The sequence below is a fragment of the Pelodiscus sinensis genome, chromosome 20, assembly GCF_049634645.1.
Source record: "Pelodiscus sinensis isolate JC-2024 chromosome 20, ASM4963464v1, whole genome shotgun sequence".
Classification (NCBI taxonomy): domain Eukaryota; kingdom Metazoa; phylum Chordata; order Testudines; family Trionychidae; genus Pelodiscus; species Pelodiscus sinensis.
The window spans coordinates 26,839,528-26,862,955 of NC_134730.1; the positions used below are offsets into that span (position 1 = coordinate 26,839,528).

At 60.7% G+C, this 23,428-nt stretch overlaps 1 protein-coding gene across 2 annotated transcripts in view; it reads right to left on the reverse strand.

The window, feature by feature from the left end:
• The window catches only part of SDK2 (sidekick cell adhesion molecule 2), a 177,653-nt gene extending 157,950 nt beyond the window's left edge, over positions 1-19,703 (reverse strand). For both annotated transcript variants that reach the window (XM_075904030.1, XM_075904029.1), the window contains exon 1: positions 18,934-19,703. In XM_075904030.1, coding sequence (XP_075760145.1) covers positions 18,934-19,012 — 79 coding nt within the window. In that variant the 5' untranslated portion in view covers positions 19,013-19,703. The remainder of the gene's footprint in view (positions 1-18,933) is intronic.
• Between the last annotated feature and the right edge of the window lie 3,725 nt (positions 19,704-23,428).

The following is a 23,428-nucleotide window of genomic DNA, read 5'->3' on the forward strand; positions in this document are numbered from 1 at the left end:
GGCGTGGCGCAATTAGCAATTGATGGAACACGGAGAACAGCTGCGGGAGACTCACCCAACCACCTGGGACCCCCAGCCCGGGCATACAGGAACCTCCACCCAAAAGGTGTCATGAATGGGTCCCTTTGCTGGGTAGCGTAGAGGCCAAGGCCTGGAGACTCCCCCCCGCATTGGTGGGGCCAGGGCCGGCGTGAGCCATTTCTGCGCCCTGGGCAGTGGGCGTGCGACACATGCGCAGCTCCACCCCCGGGCGCAGGGCGCGGCCCTGTCCCAGGGTGCATTGCGCACCTTACAGCTGCAATCGGGCACGCGGCCCCTGATGGCAGCCCTAACGGGCACTGTGCGGCGCCCCCAGAGGTTGGCAGCTGCCTGGTTAGCCCCCCCCCCCCCCTTAATCCAGCCCTGGCTGGGGCAGCACAGGGTGATCGGCTCCCGCTGGACCTGCTCTGTGGTCAGCCTGGCCCCCCCAGCCCTATATCAGCAGGGCAGTAGGAGTGGGGGGGATGTGACTCAGCAGCAAACAGAGAGAAACAGGCGCTGGAGTGGAACGCTCGGCCGCCGGTTAGAAACCGGACACGACGCTCAGCTCCCGCAGTGGTGGAAACGGGAAAGGCAGGGCTGGAAAGGGACGGGAGGCAGGGGGACGCTGGGGCATCAAGGACAAGCCTGAATAGAACCCACGGCCATTGTAGGACTTAAACCACCCAGCCAGGTAGCCAGTCTCCTCAAGGCCACACTCATGGGATTGGTCCTGCCTAGAGCAGGGGGCTGGACTTGACCTTCTGAGATCTCTTCCAGCTCTATGGTTCTATGATAAGGGGATGGTTTGAGATAACATGATCTTGGTAACTAATTGACCATTCATTATCAGTGGGAAATAGGTCAATGGAGGGATGATAGGAGTTACTAGAGAACTTTCTGGGTGTCTGGCTGGTGAGTCTTGCCCACATGCTCAGGGTTTAGCTGATCGCCATATTTGGGGTCGGGAAGGAATTTTCCTCCAGGGTAGATTGGCAGAGGCCCTGGAGGTTTTTCGCCTTCCTCTGTAGCATGGGGTACAGATCACAGCTGGAGGATTCTCTGCATCTTGGGGTCTTCAAAGTATTTGAAGGCTTTAATATCTGAGATATAGGTGAGAGGATTATTCTAGGAGGGGTGGGTGAGATTCTGTGGCCTGCACTGTGCAGGGGGTCAGACTAGATGATCATAATGGTCCCTTCTGACCTTAAAGTCTGAGTCTATGGGTCAAGAGACTAGGAGAAGGGCGTGACCAAGTGTCAGAGCTGGGATTCACTTGGCTTGGGCAGCCATACAGGGAGTCAAATGCTGCCCAGCCGATCAGCCGGCAGCATGTGTTTCTGTTGGTGGTGCACCGCCACACACGCCTTGGTGCACACTACAAATTTTATTCTGCACATGAATGGGGAAAAAAATGAAAGCGAGCACTGATCCGAAGGGGTTATCTGGGAGGGGCGCAGCGGAACAATTCTCAGGCAGCAACACAGCCTGTCGGCCAGAGCCCCTTTGGAAACGCAGGCGCCTGCAGCTTCCATGCCGGAGCCACCTGGAGAGGGAGTGAGCCAGGTAACAGCTGGCACCAATCAAGCCCGACGTCTCCCATTTGGGGGCAGCTCTTTTCAAGCTGCCGCTGGCTGCAGGACACGCTCAGGAGCAGGTTTGGAGTTACCACAAATCTAGAAGCGGGGGAGGTCTGGATTTGGGCGCAGGGGGAAGAAAGGAGGGTCATGCCACTCTCTGGAGCTAGCAGGAAGGCGACGGCTGGCTGATCTCATTCCAGAGGCCAGGCCCCCATGCGGGATGGAGAGAGGGGGGAGACAAACCAAGGAAAAACCACAAGGAAGGAAGGAGCGGATTTGGGCACTCGTCCCCCCATTTCGCAGACGCTGTATGGGGATGTTGCCTCCCTGCCCCTGCACTTCATGGAGTCAACTGTCCCGTCGAAACACCCGTGTGCTGGCCGGGGAACGTACATGCAGCCCCACCCCAAAAGGGCTCTAAAAACAGCGCTCCGCTCCCGCAACGTGCTCTGAGCCCAGAATGAACTCAGGCAGCCGGATGCTCCGGCGGCGGGAAGATGAGCTGCCCTCTCCCCCGCGGCGTGGGCCTCTCCCGGCTGGCAGGAGAGGCTGGGAGCCATCGGATTTGCAGCCCCCCTGGCTCGCTAGCCTCTCGTATAGCTCTCCTCCACAGGCACCTGGGACCGGGCTCGGTTCCCATCTGCCAAGGTGCACGTCCTGTGCCGGCAGCGTGCGCTGCTGCCCCGGGATGGAGGGAACTAGCCTAGGAAAGTGTCCGCAGAGGGATCTCGTTCCCCCGCCCCACTGCAATGGGGCTGGTCTCATGCCTGTCGACGGCCAAAGAACAGCCACATGTTGCGTGACGGGGCAGCCGGGCCAACTCGCTGCAGGCCGATGCCAGCTTCTCCTCCCAGCGCGGCTGCAGGAGGGCACTCGGGGAACGGCCTGCCAGGGAAACGCCCTGCGGGGGGCAGCACTTGCCCAGGTTGGCCGGGCAGCCCCAACACCGCGCTTGGCTCGGCCAGCGGGGGCAGCGCCAGCTCGGTGCAAGGGCCAGTGGGAGGAGGCAGCTGCTACCTGGCCAGGGACCTGGCGTAAGAGCAGGGAGATGCTGCCCGTTGCTAGGCGCGTTGCTGGGGTAGATCGGTTGCTAGGTGGCCACGTGCACCGACCTGTCGGGGGGCACGTGGGGGCAGCCCCGGGGGAGCCGGCAGCCCGGCTGGGGAGGCCTCCACCAGCCAAGAACAGCCCCCAGGCAGGCGCCAGCGAGCCGGGATCGCCAGGCAAGAGCCTGGTCAGTGGCGCTGGAGACGGGAGAGCAGAAAGTGAGGGGGGGGGAACCCCTGGTCTAGTCCCACGGCTCCTTCCCTTGCCAGGCAGGGCCAGCTCCAGACGTACTGCTCAGGCCCACAGCCCGGCCCGCAGTCCTGTAGCTGACGAGGGAGGAGACCCCCCCGGCCTGGCCTCGGGCAACTTGTTGCAATGAGACAGGGGGTTTCAAACGAGGGGTCCCGCCCCCGTGCTGGGGGGTGGAACGCTGGGCCCTGGGGCTCCTTGCTGCAGGGGGATCGGGGAGGGGGGGAAGCTGAGGCAGCTCCCTGCCTGTCCAGGCACCGCAGACTGCGCTACGTCCCAGAAGCAGCCGCCAGCAGGGTCCTGGCTCCCTTCCCAACCCCCCCATTGAAGAGCTGGGCCTGCTGGCAGCAGCTTCTGGGATGCAGCGCGGTGCCAGGACAGGCAGGAAGCGGCCTCAGCCTCCCCCCCACCCACTGCTCCCCCGACCCCCCTGCAGCAAGGAGCCCCCTGTCTCATTGCAACTAGCCATCCAAGGCAGGGCTGGGGGGGGGGTCGCCCCTCCCACTGCACAGCTGACTGGGAGCTGCTCGAGGTTATCCCCTCCTGCCCCCCCAAAGCCGGAGCCTCCCCCATCCCCAGCCACATTCTGTCGGGGTCACGAGACACCAAGTTTGAAACCCGCCGCACTAACCCAGGCAGCCAAGGCCAGCGCATCCCGCCTGCATCGGCTCAGCCCTTCGGGCCTCAGACGCGGGCCCACCAGACACAGCAGGGCGCTGGACGGGGTCCCAGCTAGCGGCGCTGCCTCCCGACACATCATGCATCTCAAGCCCAGAGCCCGCGGCAGCACTGCCCTCTGCCAGGAGCAAAGCGCTCTGTCCGGCCAGGCGCCCTGGGCACGGAGGGGACTTGGCCAACCTGGCCGGCCCGAGCGCCCGGCGCAGCGCGTGGAACCATGCCCAGATGTGAGCCAGGGCGTGCGCTCAAGGTTACAAGAGGGAGGGGGCTCAGGTAGTCATCGCAGGGAGCACCGTAAAAGGCAATTAGCCGGCGCTGCTAAAATTAGATCAATGACTTCCTGCCGCTAATGGTCGAAGCTGTCAAGGTTTCCTTCCCTTCCCCTGCTCCGAGGAATGTGGCGCTGGCACAGGAGGGCTGGGAATGATTTATGAGACGGGGCCGAGCGAGAAGCGTGCACATGCGAGCTCGCGGCACCAGCCAAACCCGGCCAGCCTCACGCAGGGGGCCGGACGCAGCCGCCGCTTCGGGGGTCACCCGCACCACAGTGAGGGGAAGAGGACGCGTGGCCCAGCAGCAAAAGTTGTGCGTCGGATGCCTGGGTCCCCTCCCCAGCTCTAGGGCTGGCTCGAGTCAAGTTGTGTCACCTTGGTGCCTCAGTTTCCCCCATCTGAACAGGAGCACTCCTGAGGGCTGCAGGGATGAATGCTTAGTGCTCCAACACCTCACTGGAGGAATGCTCTCTCATAGCGCTGGAAGGGACCTTGGAGAGGTCATCAAGTCCAGTCCCCTGCCCTCACGGCAGAACCAAGGACCATCCCTGACAGATTTGCCTCAGATCCCTAAATAGCCCCTTCAGGGATTGAACTCACAACCCTGGGTTTAGCAGGCCAATCCTCAGACCACTGAGCTACCCTTCCCCCATGAATGCTCTTCGTTAACCCTTTCAGGTCAGGTGAAAGGATTAACTGCTGTTTTTATAAGCTGAAGAACAAAACCCCTGGAGAGACCGAGAAACGGGGCAGGGGATCGAGGGGAAGGGGGGAAGAACACCCTGGGGCTCTAGAGAGCAGGAATGGCTCCCCGTGCCCTACTCCCCTCACTGAGCTTCCCAGCACCACGTGGGGCACCAAGCGCTCACCCCTGGCAGGGTGTGACGCAGGGAAACCGACCCCTTCCCCTCTCCAGCTTCTAGCTTCCCAGAGGCTTCCTCCCTATCTCGGCCAGGCAGGGCTTTGCGCACGGGGGCCAGGCCTGCACAGTGGTTTGGGGGTGCCGGGTGGCCCCCATTTCTATTAACATTCCTGCCCCGCTCCCCTTGCTCCGCCACGGAGCCTGCTTGAACGGGGGAGGAAAACCAGACGCAGGAGAAGTCTGCTGTGGAAAATTCCAGTCCCATTCGGCTGCTTGTTCCTGCCCGTGAGGTCATAATCCCGTTTGTGACATCACACCTAGTTGCCGGGGGGACGGTGCAGCGAGCCGGCCCCTGCGTTCTCAGAAGGCAACACACCCACTGCCCCTCACCCCAGCCTCCCTCCGCCCCGTTCCCAGGCTCCGGTTACTGCGTTCCCAGCCACCTCCAGCGCCCGCCAGGGTTTGGGCAGCAGCCGCATTCCTGAAATCCCAAGAGGGGGCTGCCCAACCGGCGGGAGGCAGGTGGCCCCCAGAGGGCTGCTGACAGAGGGGCCGGGAAGGAACGTGAAGCATTTGCCAGCTCGGGGCGGGGCGGCTCCGGGGCTCTCCCACAGCTCCTTCCACGTGGGACAGAGGCCTGGTGCAGCCCAGGAGATACGCCGCAGACCATCCCGCCAGCCCCGAAGCAGCAGGGCACAGTGGGTCTGGAGGGAGCAGCCCCCAAGCCCTCCGCCAGGGAGAAGAGCATCCGCAGGGGAGGGCTGAAGGGGGCAACTCCGTGTCCCTCAAAGGGCAGGGAATTTACCCTAAGACAGCTCCTCAGGCCGGTCCCCTACTCAGCACGGGCATGCCAGTGCCCCTGGCGGGCCGGGGACTTTGGGAGCTGGCTCACGGGACGAGGTCACCAGTGAGCCGCCCGCCCATTAGCCGGGCACACGAGGAACCCAGCCCTGCAGGCGCTGCGCTTAATTACCCGCTCAGAGACACCGGCTGGAAAGGAAACCGCCAGCCGGCTCCCGCGTTTGGAGGCAAGGGTCGGGGTCCACCCCGGCGCCAGGTGGCACGGATGGGTTCCTGCCCTGTGCCCCGCAGACAGGCAGCCGCTGGCTTCCTGCAGCCGGGCTGCCCTGGCCTGGATTCCCCCGGGGCATAGGGACAGAAAGGCATGAAGGAATGCCAGATACGGCCAGCTGGATGGACCCGCGCCCGCCTAGCCATGCCACCCTAGGCCAGGCAGCTGACCGGCCCGAGAGCCCCACCCAGGACAGCGCCCCCTAGAGGCTGGGCCACCTGTCCCGCAGTCAGGGTGTGAGCGTGTGGCTTGGGTGAGGATTCTGCTCGGAAAACTCCCTGGGAAAGTCAAAGGCCATTTCTCCCCTCGAGCTGAGCCTACCGAGGCTAGAGAGTCACGTGGGACCGAGCCACGGAGGCTGCGTGGCAGGACAGTGCAAGCAGGTCTCGCAGGCCACGGCAGCAGGAGTCCCAAAAGTCAACCTCCTGCCTCTCCTCCCAGGAAAGGTTTCCCTGCCGGCCTCTGGGATGGTCCAGCTGGAGGCTCGACAGATCCCCTGCTGCAGGTGACTCCCTTTGGCACCTTCCCAAGGCAGCAGCCCCCCTGGGCGGGCGTCGAACCTGGAAAGCGGCATGTTCCCTGGGAAGCGCCGTGCGCTCGGGGGACACACCCAAATCCCCTTTCACAAGCAGGTGCCGAACTCCTGTCGTGTTTGCCCGGGGCCACTGGGGAGCAGCCCCCTCTCGCTCGCCCACCACCTCCGCCCACCCGCCTGTCACAGTCCCCTGGCGGCCTCCCTCTCTGGCGGAACCCCGGGACCAAGGGGCTCAGCGCGCCAGCCGGGCGAGGGGTAGCTTGTGGCAGCTCCGGTTCGCGGCTGATTTCTCTTCATTAGTGCAATCACATCAACACTGACAGCGGCAGATTTATTATGGTCCCAGCACGGACTGTTTTCACCCAGCACCGCACCACTTGATAATGAGCTCGGAGGGCAGCTAACGAGGGAGCTTTCTACTGCCCGGCCCCTCTGTGCCCTGCTTCACCCACCCAGAGTGGGAAGCTGGCATCTCGCTGGCCAAGAGCCTCGCTTCAGCAGTGGGCAGCCATCGGGAGGGGAGGGGGGTGCACAGCGTGCCCGGGGAACAAAGGTGTTAATTGTTTAACTAGCCCCTTTGGGACGGAGCACGAGGATTTCGCGTCTGCAGAGGTCGCGCTGCAGATCTGAGCCGGGCAGTGTAACCCGCCAGGCCTGGCGGATTCCACACTCGATTCAAACGCAACGCCCCGGGGCGGCTGAGAAAACGTGAAGGCCACCCACCAGCCCTGTTTACGTAGGACCTACAACATGCGGCATCCTGCTCCCACAGGGTGGAACAGAAAGCAAGCACAAGTCCCCCCATTGGATGCAAAAGGGGAGCAATACTGGCTGAGATGCCACGGGGTAAGGAGTAGGGAGAAATGCCCTCCGTGGGCCCACTAGCAGAGGCAGGGCAGGTAAAGGGATGCCCGAGCATGGGAGTGGGCACAGGAGGCATCAATAGAAGTAACCACATGGCAAGTAGACTGGTTGCTCCCTGCCAGCAGCCCCCTGGAGATATAAGAACATCAGAACAGCCATACTGGGTCAGACCAAAGGTCCATCTAGCCCAGTATCCTGTCTGCCCACAGTGGCCAGCGCCAGGTGCCCCAGAGGGGTGGACCGAAGACAATGATCAAGCGATTTGTCTCCTGCCATCCCTCTCCAGGCTCTGACAAACAGAGGCCAAGGACACCATTTTATCCCCTGGCTAATAGCCTTTTATAGACCTAACCTCCATGAAATTATCTAGCTTCTCTTTAAACTCTGTTATAGTCCTAGACCTCACAGCCTCCTCTGGCAAGGAGTTCCACAGGTTGACTACACGCTGTGTGAAGAAGAACTTTCTTTTATTAGTTTTAAACCTGCTCCCCATTAATTTCATTTGGTGTCCTCTAGTTCTTCTATTTAGGGAACTAATAAATAACTTTTCTTTATCCGCCCTCTCCACACCACTCATGATTTTATAGACCTCTATCCTATCCCCCCTCAGTCTCCTCTTCTCTAAACTGAAAAGTCCCAGTCGCTTTAACCTCTCCTCATATGGGACCCGTTCCAAACCCCTAATCATATCGCCCCCCAGCGAGTTTGACTAAACACAGTCGAAGAAATCCACCGGGGCTCCTTGCTTCCCACAGGCCCTTCCGCCAGCCAAGCGTCTCGGTACCCCCGATACTCCCTCAAACTCCAAAACCAGGGGGGAAGCCGAGGGCCTGAATCCAGTCCAGGCCAGCGACCCCCGGACGTTTGGCTCCAGCATTTGATTCGTAAGTGCAGCTTCCGCCTACCAACCCGAACCCAGCTCCCCTTGTCTTGAAACATTCCCAGGCATGCAGCGAACCCCCTACCTTCCTCCCTCTTTGTTGGGATCAGCATGGGTGGTGGGTGAAGGTAGGGCTGGGGAAAGCAAGTCCTTGGCCCCACCCCAGCCCAGCCCAGCCCAGCCCTGCCTCTTCTGCCAAGGCCTCGCCCCCCACAGGAGCCAAGCTGCACTGGCCCTTCTGGAAACAGACTGAGGAGGAGACACGAACTGACAGGGGAAGGATTATTCTGTGTTAAAGCAACAGCCCAGAGTTGGATTCACAGGGCCTGGCCACTCCCAAAGCCAGCTGCAGCACGGCTGAAACTGACCGTGTTTTGTGGACCGCTCCCGCGCAAACTTCCTGCACTCGGAGCCTGACCAAGGGAGGGTCACTGTGGCAAAGACCCCCCAAGAGCCCAAGGGTCCGGTCCAAGCTGGTTCTGAGAGTGCCAGGCAGCAACACCATCCTTCCCGGTGCCAAGGGGCCGTGCTCCGATGGCACGTCCCATCCCGCAGTGCTGCCAGCTGGGGGGCTCTCGAGAAGGCGCTGCAGACTGGGACTCGCGGGGTGCCCCTCCATGCCGGGAAAGCATTTCAGGGGGAGGACAGCCAGCCGCTGCCGTGGAAACTAGCCTGGCGCGAGGTGCGCAAGCCAGACGTTTGACGGAGGGGAGGAAGAGGCAGGCGGTCCTTCCCTGGGACTCCTTAGACACATCCCCGAAGGCTGCCTGAACAGCAGCGATGACGCCTCGCATGACCCGCTCCTCTGGCATGCTGGGACCCACCGGATGCTACGTACCAGCGCGCCCCTGGCTCACCTCGGCAGGTGGACAGCAACTCCTGCAGGCCTCCTGTTCCTGCCACGCCACAAAGCCAGAGGGGAGCGGTCAAACGGCCCAGGAAGCCCCAGCAGAGGGTGGGGGAATGGGAGGCCAGCTATTCCCAGACAGATCCTCTCTAATTATTTCCATCCAGGTGCGGAATAAACTGTATTACATGCACCGAGGCATGTGCAGAAGGGCACCGCCAGCAGAAACACATACAGGCGGCTGTGGGCAGCAATGGAATCTTTCCGGAGCAGCTGCCCAAGTGCTCAGCTTGCAGGGAACACGGCTTACAAGGGGGCAGAGAGAGAGAGAGAGAGAGTCTTCAACATGGTAGGGGTTTGCTTTCGAATGACCCCTCCGGTTCCCATGTGGAGCCCATCCCCGTGGCTTCAGGTCACCTCTCACAAGGAGGACGGACGGACAGGTTCTGATCCCAGACTAGCCGCAGCCTCGGTTCCGCGGGCCCACGGCAACCCAGACGCAGTTCAGCGCATGCACCGAGGTCAGCGCTCAGCCCGGCCCCATGGCAGCAGACAGCGAAAAGGGACGCTAACCCACAGGCGGGACGGGGGCCCCCTCCCAATGCTGCTGTTGGCGCCTGCCCCCAGACGCGCGGCCTGCCTCGGAGCGCTCTCCTGGCCCCCGTCCACCGTTAACCGACTCCAGTTCCGCTCATGCTGCGCCCAGCCAATCAGGGTCTGGGGTCAGGGGAATCACACGAAATCTCCTCCCCCCCTAGGGGTGGGCCGCACCTAGAGGGAACAGCCCCCTTCTGCCCGAGGGCCCGCCCCTGCGGGGGCAGCCCACAGCCACAAAATTCGTATTGTGGCCCCCTGCAAAAATGATTGCCCACCCCTGCACTATGGGGGAGCACCGGTTACGAAGGGCCTCTCCCTAAGACCCAGTCGGGATAAGCCATGGGAATACGTTGTCCCTTTGCTTGGCAGACATGGGCTAAGCCCGATGTTCCTGGCTGAGGAGAGAGGGCCAAAAATAGCCTCTGTTTTTACAAGTGGGGAAACTGAGTCACAGAGGTGGGCAGTGACTCACCCCAGGAAACTCTCGATCCAGCCAGTCCTGCTCAGCACCCCCTGGCACCAATCCAAAGGGACATGGCACCCCCGCCTAGGCCTTCCTGCCCCTGCAGCCAGTGAGCCAAATCCGATCCTTAAACGTTCGCCTGGGCGGCCGTCAGGGGGAATTCTGCCCCCTGGCTTTAGGCCTGCGCCCCGGGCTTGGCCATGCCCCTCCCGTGGCCTCAGAGGCGGGAAGTCGGAGGATTCTGTTTCTCTCGTTACCGTTGGGGAACCGAGACCCAGAGCGAGACGCCAGCTTAGAGCCGCTCGACGAGGTTCCAGACAATGGCTCTGTGTTCCCCGCCGGCCTGCTCCAACCGGCCGGCCCGCCAGAGTCATTAACGGGCGGCGTGGCAGCCCATAATATGTCCCTCCCTCCCGATTATCATATCATCAACATTTCATGGCCATCGCAGGCCACTAATGGCTTTCTAAGCCGCATCAAATTTTAATCGCCCGTTCTCCCTCGCCCCCTTCGCCCCCGAAAGCCACTTTCCCTCCCTGCCCGCTTCGCAGCAGGCCGGCAGCTCGGGCGCCCCCCCTTAAAAAAAGGGGCAGTGCCAATGGGGGGAGGGGCAAGCCACCCGGGGAAGGGGGGAGCCGCGATCCGGCACGGCGCTCGGCAGCTGGATTGGTGAACGATGCTGGCTGGCCTGCTGGTGCCTGTTACACCGCAACTCTCCCCTAGTACGGCGATGGGCACCCCCCGGCAAAGATCTCCCAAGGGGCCAGGGAGGGGGCGGGACAGAGAATCGCACAAGAGGGCTCAGCCTATGGGAAATGGTGCGAGGCAGCAGTGAAAGATCAGTAGGACGGGAAGGGGGGGGGAATCTCAGCCTAGTGGGGAGCAAAGCTGAGGAAGGCCGCAAGCAGCACCCTGCCCCAGGGGATGGAGGAGCCCAGGGTGAATGTTCCCTCGAATCATTTCCAGCCATGTGCGGAATGAATTTTGTTCTGCACACCAAGATGTGTGGATGTGCACCACTCATAGACAGGCTGCTGGCCGGGGGTGCTCTGCTAATCAGCCGAGGGCTGGCAGGGAGAAGCTGCTTATGGGGGAAGAAGGGGGCTGCCCAGGAACTGGGCTGGGTGGGAGAACGCGGGGCCAGGAGGCGATCGCCAGAGTCGGCCTGGGGTCAGGGCCGTTCTGCCCTGCTGGATCTGCTCCGACGAATTCCGACTGCAAACTCCCTGAGCCCCGTTTGCTTCCTGGTAGCAGGGGAACAGGCCTCTACCCTCCTCCAGTTCAACACTCCCTCCCCACAAAGCAAATCCGCCCAGACATTGCAGCCTGGAACACCGCACAGAGCCCGGCTAGAGGTGGGCGGGAAGCCAGCAAACATGGGCGTGCAGAGCCGTGGGGCGGCCCAAAGCCCGAGCAGGTGCCCCTTTGGCTTGGAGACTTAGTCTGGTCTCCTCACCCCCCAAAATCCTGTCTGGAGCCCTAAGCCTCCCAATCCCTCGCAGAGCTGACCACAGCAGTTTAAGTCCCACGCGGATCTTGGCTCCCTTCCCCCGGAGCCTCACTCCCTTCTGTGCCCAGACGGGATTTCACGAGAGGGGGTTGGGCAGAGCTCCCTGCGGAAGGAAACTGAGGAAAAAGTAGAAATTTGCCGGTTAACCCACTGGCTGCGCAAAACCCTTTTCAGTGAAACTTTGACGCCTCCACCAGCCGCTGGCTCTATTGCCCTGTCCAGCCCGGGCTGTTCCAAGCAAGGTCATGAGGCCTAGCGCTGGCATTTCCTTCTCAGTCCCCAACAAAAGAAATTCTTGGGCAGCGTTCCCTCTAAGCTTCACACTTGGGTGGCCGCCCAGGAGAGAGTCAAATGCCACCCAGCAGAGCGCCCACAGCCGGCAGCATGTTTTATGGGTGGTGCACATCTGCACATGCCTCCGTGCATATGACAAAAATTTATTCCACACGTGGATGGAAAAATTAGAGGGAACCTCTCTCTTGGGCCAGGACAGGCTTGACAAACCAAAGATCTGACGTCCCCAAAACGGAAGCGTCCCCTGGATGGGATAGCAGCAGGCTCTATTTCATTGCTGAACGTCGGCGCGCCCGGAGCTGTACAAACACAACAGGCTTGAGACCTCGCCGTCACAGCTTTAATCTTGCAACAGCACCTGGCACACACTAGGGCTCTGATCACGGGGTCAGGGCCTAAGCCAAACTCACCGCAGCCAGGAGACAGAGCAGATGCATCCCCTGGCCACTGCAGCTGGGGAAAGCCAGGCAGTGAAGCAGGTTGTGGGGGGATGCCACCCAGCACCCCGCTTCTTCAGATGCATGACTGATTAGCCAGGGCCGAGCGCTGCATTCTGCTGTGTAATTAGCAAGAGGCCCTAATCAATAAGTTATTTTTTGCTGTGGGTAATTAATAATTACATGGCACAGCCAGGCAGTAATTAGACTTTCATTCCCTCTTCTCCAGGTGTCAGGGTGTCTTTTGTTTTAATGACAGCCCGTTATAAACGCCCCCCTCCTCTCTCTTGGGAGCTAGAATCAGCTGGCGGTGCTGGGCCGGTTCCGCCGGGGCAGCACCGGAGCGGTTTCACTTTTTCAGCCTTCCCCTCCTTCGCTCCATCGATCCGTCTCTCTCCAGCCGGCTGAATCGACAGCGCGCACACAAAAGCCGGCTGTAGCTCAATAGGAAGGTGGGGGGGGGGGGAAGCCGCCCCCGCCAGGCAGGAACGTTTCCCACACTTGGGCCTGGGGGCGTTTCGGGAGCAGTGGGAGGCTGAAAGTCCCTAACACAAGAGGGAATCGAGGCGCCGAGCGGCCCCCCGCAGCCGCAGAGCGTGGGCACCCAACCAGCAAAGTGGGTCGGGTGCCCACGCTCTGGTGCCTCTGCTTGGTGATTTCCTTCCTGCGTCCAACGGCAGCGAATGGAGTCTGGGGGCCAAGACGTAGCCCGGACCGGCAGAGCCCTGGGGGTACAGTGAGCACAGCTACGGGTGCCTCTGTGTACTGCACGTGATCCGGAGCCGGTTCTGTCTCCGTGGCTCCGGAGCTGGCATCTCTGCCCCCGAAACGGCCATCAGCGACTCACAGACAACCCAGTTTGCTACCTAGGTGGATACGAAGCAGCCATCAGCTGGGCTGGGCACTGGGGCTGGGCTGGATTGGGCCACTCCCTCCCCGGGGCCCGCACTGGTAAGTCGCAGCTCACGCGGGCAGCGCCCAGACCGGGAGCCCCAGGGGACCGAGTCCAGACGCTCTGCTCAGCCCTGGGGGCCACAGTCAAGGGACGGGGGCGCAGGAAAGCGGGAATCGGCCGGGCATTCCCTGGCGGGGCGGGCACCCTGGAGGAGCCAGCCCGGCGTTCCTGGGGGACGAGGCGCTTTTCCACCAGGAATGAGCCGCAGCGGGATCTCCAGCTCCCAGCCCATCAGCTGAGTTTCGGGCGGAGGAGGGGAGGAGGATGCTGCGAAGGGGGTGGGGGTCCGCGTCGGTGGGGAAGAGCGGTGGGCGGGTCGGACGCGGCTGGCATCGCGAGCCGGACACAGACTTGATGAGGTTTCTCCCACTTGGGACCCAATGGCTGGGCTGGGGAGCGAGGGGGAGTGTAGCAGCTTTGCCCCCAACCCAGCTGTGATTTTGCTCCAGCCCCCGTCTCCCCTCACTGCCTCTCTCAGCCCACCGGCTTGGCCACGTTGGCTACAGCCCGACTCCTCCCAGCGGGCACCACTGGAATGACGCACGCACGTTGGCACTGTGCTCCCAGCTTCTGTGGCCCACAGCCACCTGGGGGGGCTGCCCCTGCGGGTTTCCTTTGCCCCGTCCTCCAGCTGCCTGGCCCTGGGTGAGGAAAACGCTCAGGAGCAGCCCCCCAGGTGTTAGTAAGGTGACTCCCACCTCTGGCTGCAGCTGGGAAGTTACCCTCCCTGCCAGCACGAAGGAGATGGCAAGCCATGGGCCTCTGCATCGGGGCCACTAGGCCCAAATCTAGGCCAAGCCCTTGCTGGAAGCACCCCCGTGTAAACCCCACATCACCCAGCTCCGACCAGGGGCTCCTAAAAACCCCAGCAGGTTGCAAAGAGGCGATGTCCCAAGAGACGTGCCAAGGCGTCAGATTCCCCATTGGGCCATGCTGTCCGGACCCCAGCCCTGGTGAAGCAGGGGTGTTTGGGCCCATCACTCTAGTATTTTTAAAATAAGGACAGGCTAAGCCTCACCACCAAATTCTCTCCCATCTCCCCAGATTGTTCCATTTCCTGAAGCTCACACATATTTACAGCACCTCGGCCTGTGGAATTCAATTCAAGTTCCATTAATTAAATAATGGGGGGGGGGGACACCAAGCAACCCCCCCATCCTCACTTTTGACCCAGACACCTTTCAACAAGGCAAAACTATCCACCCAAAGCAAATTCCCTGCGCCCCACGGAGCCCCGCAGGATGCGAGAGGCTACGTTCCTCACGCCAGGAAAGCGCTCCGAAGCCAAGGAACAAACGCAGCCGCGGGGAACCTGAAAGGCAGAGATTCAAAGACAAGGAGAAGAGCAACTCAGAGAGAAAGTGAATCAATCAAAGAGACCTTCACCGCTTCCGACCCAGGGACTGCCTGGGTAATATACTGCCAGTTTATATGGTATGTTCGGAACTTAATTACTGAGAAATTATAGCGCCGGAGCTAAGGCGAGGCAGTGGATGGGGAGTGCGAAGCCAGGGGCAGAGAGGGCTTTGGCTCCATTTGCTGCTGAAAACGATGGCTATAAATTTAGAGGGAGCGTATATTATACGCCTGGAATACTGCCCGTCTCGAGGGAGGGATCTAGATACCTGCCTCCCCACCCCGCTCCCTTTCTCCAAGAGACTTGTTTCGGGGGCATCTGCCCGTCTCAGAGATCCCCACCCTGTCTGATCACAGAGACTCTGGACACCCAACCACCAGAACCTGGAAGCCGCGGGGAGGTGCTAAGCAGAGCTACAGAGCAGTCAGGAGGCAGGCAAATGTGCTGCATGGAACCGTGCACTTAACACGCATGTGCATCCCATGCACCTTCCGTGGACGGACAACCGGGCGCATCAGACACCTGACTTCTTTTCAGCCCTCCCTCCTGCCTCTCTAGCTCGCACCCCCGCGTCCCACTGCGGCTTCATCTCCTGTGCAGCCCCCGAAGCCTGCCCCAGCTGCCCCATGATCCTCCCTCTGCAGCCTGGGCCCAAAGCGTATCCTTTCCCCCTTGCACCTGCCCGGAGAGGTACTCCCTGTTCCTGGGCTGCAAGCAGCCGGGAAGGTCTGGAGTACCGCCTCTAGTTCTGGGGCCCCCACGATAGAAGGGATGTGGACGCACTGGAGAGGATCCAGCGGAGGGCAACCAAAATAACGAGGGGGCTGGAGCGCATGAGCTACAGGAGAGGCTGAGGGATTGGGGTTTGTTTAGTCTGCAGAAGAGAAGAGCGAGGGGGGATTTGAGAGCAGCCTTCAACTCCCTGAAGGGGGTTCCAGAGAGGATGGAGAGAGGCTGGTCTTAGTAGGAGATGGCAGAATGAGGAGCAATGGGCTCAAGTTGCAGTGGGGGAGGTCTAGGTGGGATATTAGGAAAAACTGTTTCCCTAAGTGGGTGGGGAAGCCCTGGGCTGGGTTCCCTAGGGAAGGGGTGGAATCTCCATCCCTGGAGGTGTTTAAGTCCTGGCTTGACCAAGCCCTGGCTGGGATGATTGAGTTGGGGTGGTCCTGCTTTGGGCAGGGTGCTGGACTCGATGACTCCTGAGGTCTTGGCCAGCCCTGGGATTCTAGGAGTCTATGCCACACAAACCCAGCATGCGTAGGCTGGAGACGGGCCCTGGGCGAGCAGCTTCCCCCTGAATTCTTTGCACCCTGGCGTGGCTGGGGAAGCCAAGAGATTCTCTACTCGCTCCAGTCCTCCTTTGGAGAAGTCCAAAAGGGAAGTCTCTCTCTGCCAGGGCAAGCCCTCAGCCCGGCCTCGCCTGCGCTCTGCTGGCCTCTCCCTGTACCTCCGGGAACCAGGCCCCGATCTATCCAGCCCATGCCCGGCAGAGGCAGCTGAAAATAGGCTCGTCGGCACATATGCACCCGGGAGGCAATTAGCTTATCGGTGCGGCAGCGCAGTATTAGCTCCCTGTGCGTGGCCTCCAATCCCCTTCCAATTGCAGCTCCCGTCCGCTTCCACGACTGCAGCGGGTAAGGGGACGGACAGACGGACAGGGCAGCCGGACACCTCGCAGGCCGGCCTTTGAACTACCCAAGCGTGCAACTTCTCAGCCACTCGACTCGGGATGGGGCCTCTGGAAGCCAGGGGCGGGAACGCATTCCAGGGCTGCCTCCCGGCCTCGTCCCAGTGTGCACAGATGGTTAATCTCAGCAGAATTCGCCTAGCGTGGACGCAGGAATTCAAGAGCGTGAAATAGGATGCAACCAAGGCATTTACCATCCACCTACCCAGAAAGATTATGGAGCATTTTCCTGCACAGCCCACCTTCCCCATTATAGGTATTTATAGCTCTGCTCCCCCCCCCCCCCCCCCACCTGATGCCTTTTTCCATGCCCCTGTAGGGTTTTTGTTCCGATTCAGCCGGCCCAACGGTCTGTAGCTGGCCGTGCTACACAGTTGCAGCTCCCTGAACAAGGCTCTGCTATCAAGAGCTGCCAGCTCTCAGCAGACCTTGGAAGAAAAGGAATAAAGTTCAACGCCGGGGGGTTGGCGTACAGTCCCTCCCCCCTTCCTAAGGATCCGTAATAAGTTTCCAGGGTTCAGACGGCCACCTTCTCCTGTCTCCTGAAGGTAAATCTCTCCTGGCTGTATTGTTATCTTGACAGGTCTTGAGATAAGGCAGAGAGAGAGAGTAAGGTGCTTGGGAGAGATACACACAGTGTAAAAGCTGCTCCTAGTCATTTAAGGCAGCTGTTTGGAAACCTCGCCAAACATTCAACCCCTTTCTGAAACTTTCCGAGCAGCGAGTGCTGGGAACAAAGGAGGAGGGAGAGAGGTTGTATTGAAACCCCCTTCCTTAGTGTATGGTGAGGGACTCATCGAGTGTCACATCAGACAATCAAATAGTCAAAGAAGCCTTTTTCCCAATGCACTTTGCCGCCTGGAAAGCACATTCCTGATGTCAGCCACCGGCTTTCGCTCTATGACAGCCAATCTGGAGCCTGGCTGGTGTAAACGGGGCTTCTAGAGATGATCTGGAGCCTGGCTGGTGTAAACGGGGCTTCTAGACAGATGATCCGGAGCCTGGCTGGTGTAAACGGGGCTTCTAGACAGCCGATCCGGAGCCTGGCTGGTGTAAATGGGGCTTCTAGACAGATGATCCGGAGCCTGGCTGGTGTAAACGGGGCTTCTAGACAGCCGATCTGGAGCCTGGCTGGTGTAAACGGGGCTTCTAGACAGCCGATCCGGAGCCTGGCTGGTGTAAATGGGGCTTCTAGACAGCCGATCCGGAGCCTGGCTGGTGTAAATGGGGCTTCTAGACAGCCGATCCGGAGCCTGGCTGGTGTAAATGGGGCTTCTAGACAGCCGATCCGGAGCCTGGGTGGTGTAAATGGGGCTTCTAGACAGCCGATCCGGAGCCTGGCTGGTGTAAATGGGGCTTCTAGACAGCCGATCCGGAGCCTGGCTGGTGTAAACGGGGCTTCTAGACAGCCGATCCGGAGCCTGGCTGGTGTAAACGGGGCTTGGCAAATTGACACTATTCTCCAGGTACATTGCCATAGCCCCACGGTTGGGGAAAAAGAAAGCCAGCCTCGGGCAGTTTGCTGATGTAACACAGTTCACCACTTCCTGGCGTGGAAACGGCCTCCCGCCCAGCGACTGGAACCTGATGGAGGGCTGCATGCAGCCTGGGGAAACAGCTGGGGCACATCCATGCGGCACGGCCCGCAAACCGCCAACGGGGGAACCAGCCCCACGAGACGAGCTCTGGAAAAGCGGGCATGGGGCAGGGAGCCGTGTCCCCCAGAGCCATGGTACGGACAAGCTTGGCCTTGCTCTGGCCACTCACCAGCCCCACCCCTTATGGTCGGCCCCAGACGGGAGGGCCTGGGGAAACGGAGGTCACCGTTCGTGGTAGAAAGCCAGCATGGGCCAAAAGGCAAAGGCCAGCGCCCATGAGGACTCAGGACACGCACGGATGGATGGGATGCCCAGCTGGCTACTGTCACCCCTACGGGTGACCAGAGGAGGTGGGTTTCGCCCACACGTGTAGATACGTGGGTGAGTCTCTGAGGTGCCACCGGGGACCCACCGGTTGCTGTGAACTCCGGGTGGGGGGGGAAGGAAAGAGAAGTCCCAGGTCTCACCCTTCACCCTCCTGAGCCAGGCAACGCAAACAAACCCGCAGACAAGCCCAAGACTTTCTGAGCAGCCCAGCCAGGGCGGGACGCAACATCCTGTCTGGAAAGGGCTCCGCTCCCCTCCCCGCAACCCCACTAAGGTTGCACCAGGGTTTTCATGGCTGGAGGGTTAGTCACAACCTGGCCCGCCAGATCTCAGCCAGGCAAAGATTTGACACCCTCCCCCGTGACCTCTCTCTGCAAGCCGGGCTCCAGGCTTTGGTTTGGTTTTTCCAAGCACAGACCCAGGACTCGGCTCCTTCTCCAGCGCTCTGATCTCGGGGGGAAACCGGGGAGGGGGGGGCGCATAGTCTCCATCACGCTCAACTTTCCACCCCCACCGGCTCCGCCTCTCCGGCAGCAAAGCGCTGCGCCCCTTCTCCCTTCCAGAATCCAGGCACAACAAAACTGTTTGAAACAAGCGCAGGCACCCGCCGCTGCCTGGCCCCGAGGCGCAAACCCCAGAGACAGCCCTGAGGGGAAACCCCTCCAAGGGGGGGGTCACATTTCTGGAACCTGCAGGAGCCTCCCAGGCAATCCCGCAGGCTGCTCCAGGCCCGGTGGGGGCCGAGCTGGAAAGCCCCCCCCCCCCCAGCCCTAGATCCGTGCCCCCAACAGCCCCCAGTTTTACCTTGAGCGCCGGCGCCGGGGGTCCGCTGGAGAGCCAGGAACACGCCGAGCAGCAGCCGCCAGCGGCCGCCCCCTGCCATGGTCCGCGAGGGGGGGCGGGCAGGGAACTTTCCCCGACTTTTATAATCCTTTGGCCGGGCCGGCACACGCGCCCCGTCGCTCCTGGGGCACCCGGAGAAACAGCTCCCGGCCGCCGGGCGAGCGCGCCGGGCGAGGAAGGCTCCGCTCCCGGTCCGGGGGCAGGACACGTAGCCCTCCCGGGCTTGTCCGCAGCAAGGTCCCGCCTTGGACCGGGGCTCGGCTGCCCCCCTCTCACCGAGCCCCGCCCCCGCTTCGTGGAGGGCACAACCCGGAGCGTGGGGAGCTGCGGGGGATCCCCCGCCCGGACACGCGGGGCGGAGAAGCCGCCAAGCGCGGGGCAGTTTTAGCCACGCGGGACGAAACCCCCGCTCCGCATCTCGGCAGGAAAGTTATTTGGGGGAGGGATCCGGTGGGGGGAGGGGCGCGCCCTCCTTATCCCGCCAGCCGAGCGATCCCCATGGCCCGAGGCTCCGCGGCTTCTCCGGCTGCCAGCCGCGCTCCGGAGCCCGCAGAGGTGCCCGAGGAAAGCGAGGCACCGGCGCGCCCCGGCTCTGCTTGCCGCCGCCTGGCGTGCGCCCCTGCCCGGCTCTCGCCTCTCCGGCTCGCTGGGCTCTCGGGCGGGCTGCCGCCTCGCCTGTGGCTGGCAGCGGAGTGAGGCGCTCTCTGGCAGCGGCAGCGGAGCCGCGAGCAGTGGGGGCAGCCTCCGCCGGGGGAGGCGGGGAGACGGAGCGGCGCACAGCGCTACCCGGTGGCCAGCCATGGAGAGGGCGCGGAGCTCGCCACCAGCGCCGGGTGCGCAGAAGGGCCCCAGGGCGGCGGCTGCTCCTGCCTCCTCCTCCGGGCCTGGTAACCTCCCGGCAGAGCTGCTCGTCCCTCCCTGCTCCGGGCTGGAGCTCGCTGGCAAAGCGCAGGGGGGGGGGGGGGGAATTTGGCCCCCAGCGGGCCAGGGCGAGTCAAAGAGCCACTGAGAGAGGCCGGCAGCGCCTGGGGGGGGGGGGGGGGGGCAAAGGGTCTTTTCCTCAGATGGTGCGTCCGGGCAATTAGCCAAGCAGGGCAATAAAAGGATGAGAGGTTTGGAATGGCTGCCACGTGCGGAGAGAGTGAAAAGATGGGGACTGGAGACTAAGGGGCGGGAGTCTAGGCGGTCTATAAAATCATCAAGGGTGTGGAGAAAGGGCATAAGGAAAAGTTATGTGCTTATTCCCATCACATAAGAACTAGGGGTCACCAAAGGAAATGAATAGGTAGCAGGTTTAAAACAAACAAAAGGAAGTTTTTCTTCCCTGCAGCACACAACCTGTGGAACTCCTCGCCAGAGGATGTTGTGAAGACCAGGTCTTTAATAGGGTTCCAAAAAGAACTAGATAAATTCATGGAGGTTAGGTCCATCCATGCTTATTAGCCAGGATGGGTAGAGGTAATATCCTTAGCCTCTGTTTGTCAGAAGCTGGGAATAGGTAACAGCACAGGGATCACTTGATGATTCCCTGTTCTGTTCACTTCTTCTGGGGCACCTGGCACTGGCCACTGTCAGCAGACAGGACACCGGGCTAGATGGGCCTTTGGGCTGACCCCGGGTGGCCGTTCTGATGCTCTTAGATAAGCCAAACTGGAGCAGTCTTACGACCAGCTGGGAATAGAACTCAGGGATCGGGTTTTGCTCTCCTCCCAGAGTGCCCTAGTTGGGGATAGCTTCTCCGATCTTCTGTGTAGTCTGAGGAGGGTGGCTGGGGTCTTTAAAAATCCGTATACTTAAAAAAAACAATACAAATGCACACTGAGCCAGCGGAACTCACCGCCACTAGATTGTTGAGAAAGCCGGCTTAAAGGCATTTCAAAAGAAGAGCTTTAGACACCTATGAATTAATAGCTCTGCCCCCCAAAAGACTCCAGGTCCCAGTCCTGCCTCCTTGTAGGGCCCCTTGAAGGACTGTGGTCCACCCCCAGCAGGACAGAGGGCCTTGGTGTGTGAACCCTTTGGGACAGCAAGCAGCTTATGTCGTGTTGGTGCAGCGCCCGGCACTGCGCGGGTGGCTGTGACTTCTGGGCCCTACCGTATTGTAAATAAGCAGTGGTAATCCGCCCCCGATTGTCACAACTCGTCTATGACCTCACGTCTGACTCTGCCGCTCGAACCCTGCGGCGCAGAGGGGGCGGGGTGGCGGGCATGGGATGATGCAGCTCCTTGGTGCCGTTCACGTGCGCTCTGGAGACGATTTCTTCATCCCGCTGGAGCAGGGGTTTGCAAACGATGGGTCGCGCCCCAGCGCTGGCTCTGGAGTGTCTGGGGCCCGTTGCGGCAGGGGGATCAGGTGAGCAGCGGGGGGCTAAGGCAGCTCCCTGCCTGGCCTGGCACCGCAGACCATGCAGCAGCCAGCAGCAGGCCCGGCTCTGAGGTGTAGGGAAGAGCACAGGTCTCCATGCACAGGGCTCCATGCACACTAGCTCCACACCCCCATTGGCGGGGAACCGGCTGCTGGCTACTTCTGGGGTGCAGCCTGGTCTGCGGGGCCAGGAGAGGCAGGAAGCTGCCATAGCCCCCCCCCCCCCCCCGCTGCACCACTGCCCAGGGCCACTCGAGGTAACCCCCTCCTGCCCCAGCCCTGCCTCCCCTCAAAGAGTCGGAACCTCCCACTCCCTGCGAAAGTCAGCCTGGAAGAGCCGGGCCTCGGAAGGAACACACAGAGATGGGGCGCCTGGTGAGGAGGGATGAAGGGAGGGCACGTGCCCCCCCAGGTGACTGCTCCCGACACCGCTAGACCGGAGGAGGCCAAGACAACCCCCGCTCTGCTCCAGGCACCAGCCCCTCCCCAGCTCCACCCTCTCCCCGCCTCTATCCCACCCTTGCTCCGCCTCTTCCCCCCACTCACCCCACCCTGCGGCACTGCTTGGGGGACCTGTGTGCTGGCAGCAGGGAGAGGGGAGCTGCTTTGCTCTGCTCGGGGGGCAACCCCTGCCTTGGGCTCCAGACCCTCCCACATCCCCTTGCTCCTCCCACTTACAGCATTTGGGGGAGTTGTGTGCTCCTCCCCTCCCACGCACCACCCCTGTCCATGACTGGGGTTCCCCTACTTTCCCTTGGACCATCAGGTACTCTCTCTCTTTGCCCTTAGCTCCTATGGGAACATGGGCCAGCCATAATTTCTTTCCAAGCCACCTTCTCTAATTCTCTCCAGCTTTTGTCTGTGTTCCTCACATTCACATCCAGGTCTTTTTCTCCGACTAAATTTAGAAGGTCGAATTGGGTTGGGAATACAGGACATTTTTTAAATAAGGTGTATTGCTTCTTTATACATAAAGCAGTTGTCTGCATTTCTTAGACACACAGCTATTATATGTTTGTGTCTCGTCGTGCACCCATAAATCTACTATATATTTGTCTGTCCATCCATCAGTCTGTTTGTTCAAGACCATCTCTGAAACAGTAAGAGCTAGGGCCACCACATTCAGTAGGCAGCTTTCACTTTGCGTAACTTAAAGCAAGGTCAGGGTTTGGTTGTGCCAGGACAATGGGATGCATGTGGAATGGGATTGTTTCCCAGCAAATGGGAAGGGAGGGGTATGATAGCAGGGACAGTTACACTCACAAATGACCACAAGGGGGCAGCAAGCGCCTCAGCCACAGGGAGCAGCCACCCATCATGCTGCTCAGCTCCTGCTAGGCTGAGCCGGCCTTGGGGAGAAGCTGGCGGGAGGCCCTCCTGCTGCCCTAGACATAAGCAACACTGGGGAAGTCTTTTCGTTCTACATATTTGCATTTCTCTGTGTATCTAGCACACGTAACTCCTCCCAGCGTGGCATCATCTGCAAACGTTATAAGCATCCTGTCTGTGGCATTATCTAAACCGTCGATGCAGATATTGAACCGAATGGGACCCCAAGCGAATCCCTGCAGAACCCCGCTCGTTATGCCCTTGTAGCATGAGTCTAAACCCTCCATCACTACGCTCTAGGAACAGTTTTCCAACCAGTTATGCACCCACCTAACCGTAGCTCTATCTAGGTTGTACTTGTTCTTCCCTGGGATGTGCACGAGACGGTCACACGAGACTGTATCAAACACCTAACTAAAGTCTGGATAGAACCACATCTACCCAGTCCATATCCACACGGCCGGCTCCCCTGCCAGAGAAAGCTAGCAGGTTGGTTTGACACAATTAGCTCTTGACAAATCCAGGCTGACTGTTACTCATCACCTTATTATCTTCGAGATGTTTGCAAATGGATTCCCTAATTATTTGCTCCTTTATCTTTCCTGTTACAGAAGCCAAGCTGAGTGGCCGGCAATTCCCTGGGTTGTCTTTAGTTCCCTGTTTATAGAGGGGCACCAGATTTGCCCTTTTCCAGTCTTTTGGAATCTCTCCTGTCTTCCGTGACCTTTCAAAGATGATAGCTCATGGCTCAGACACCTCCTC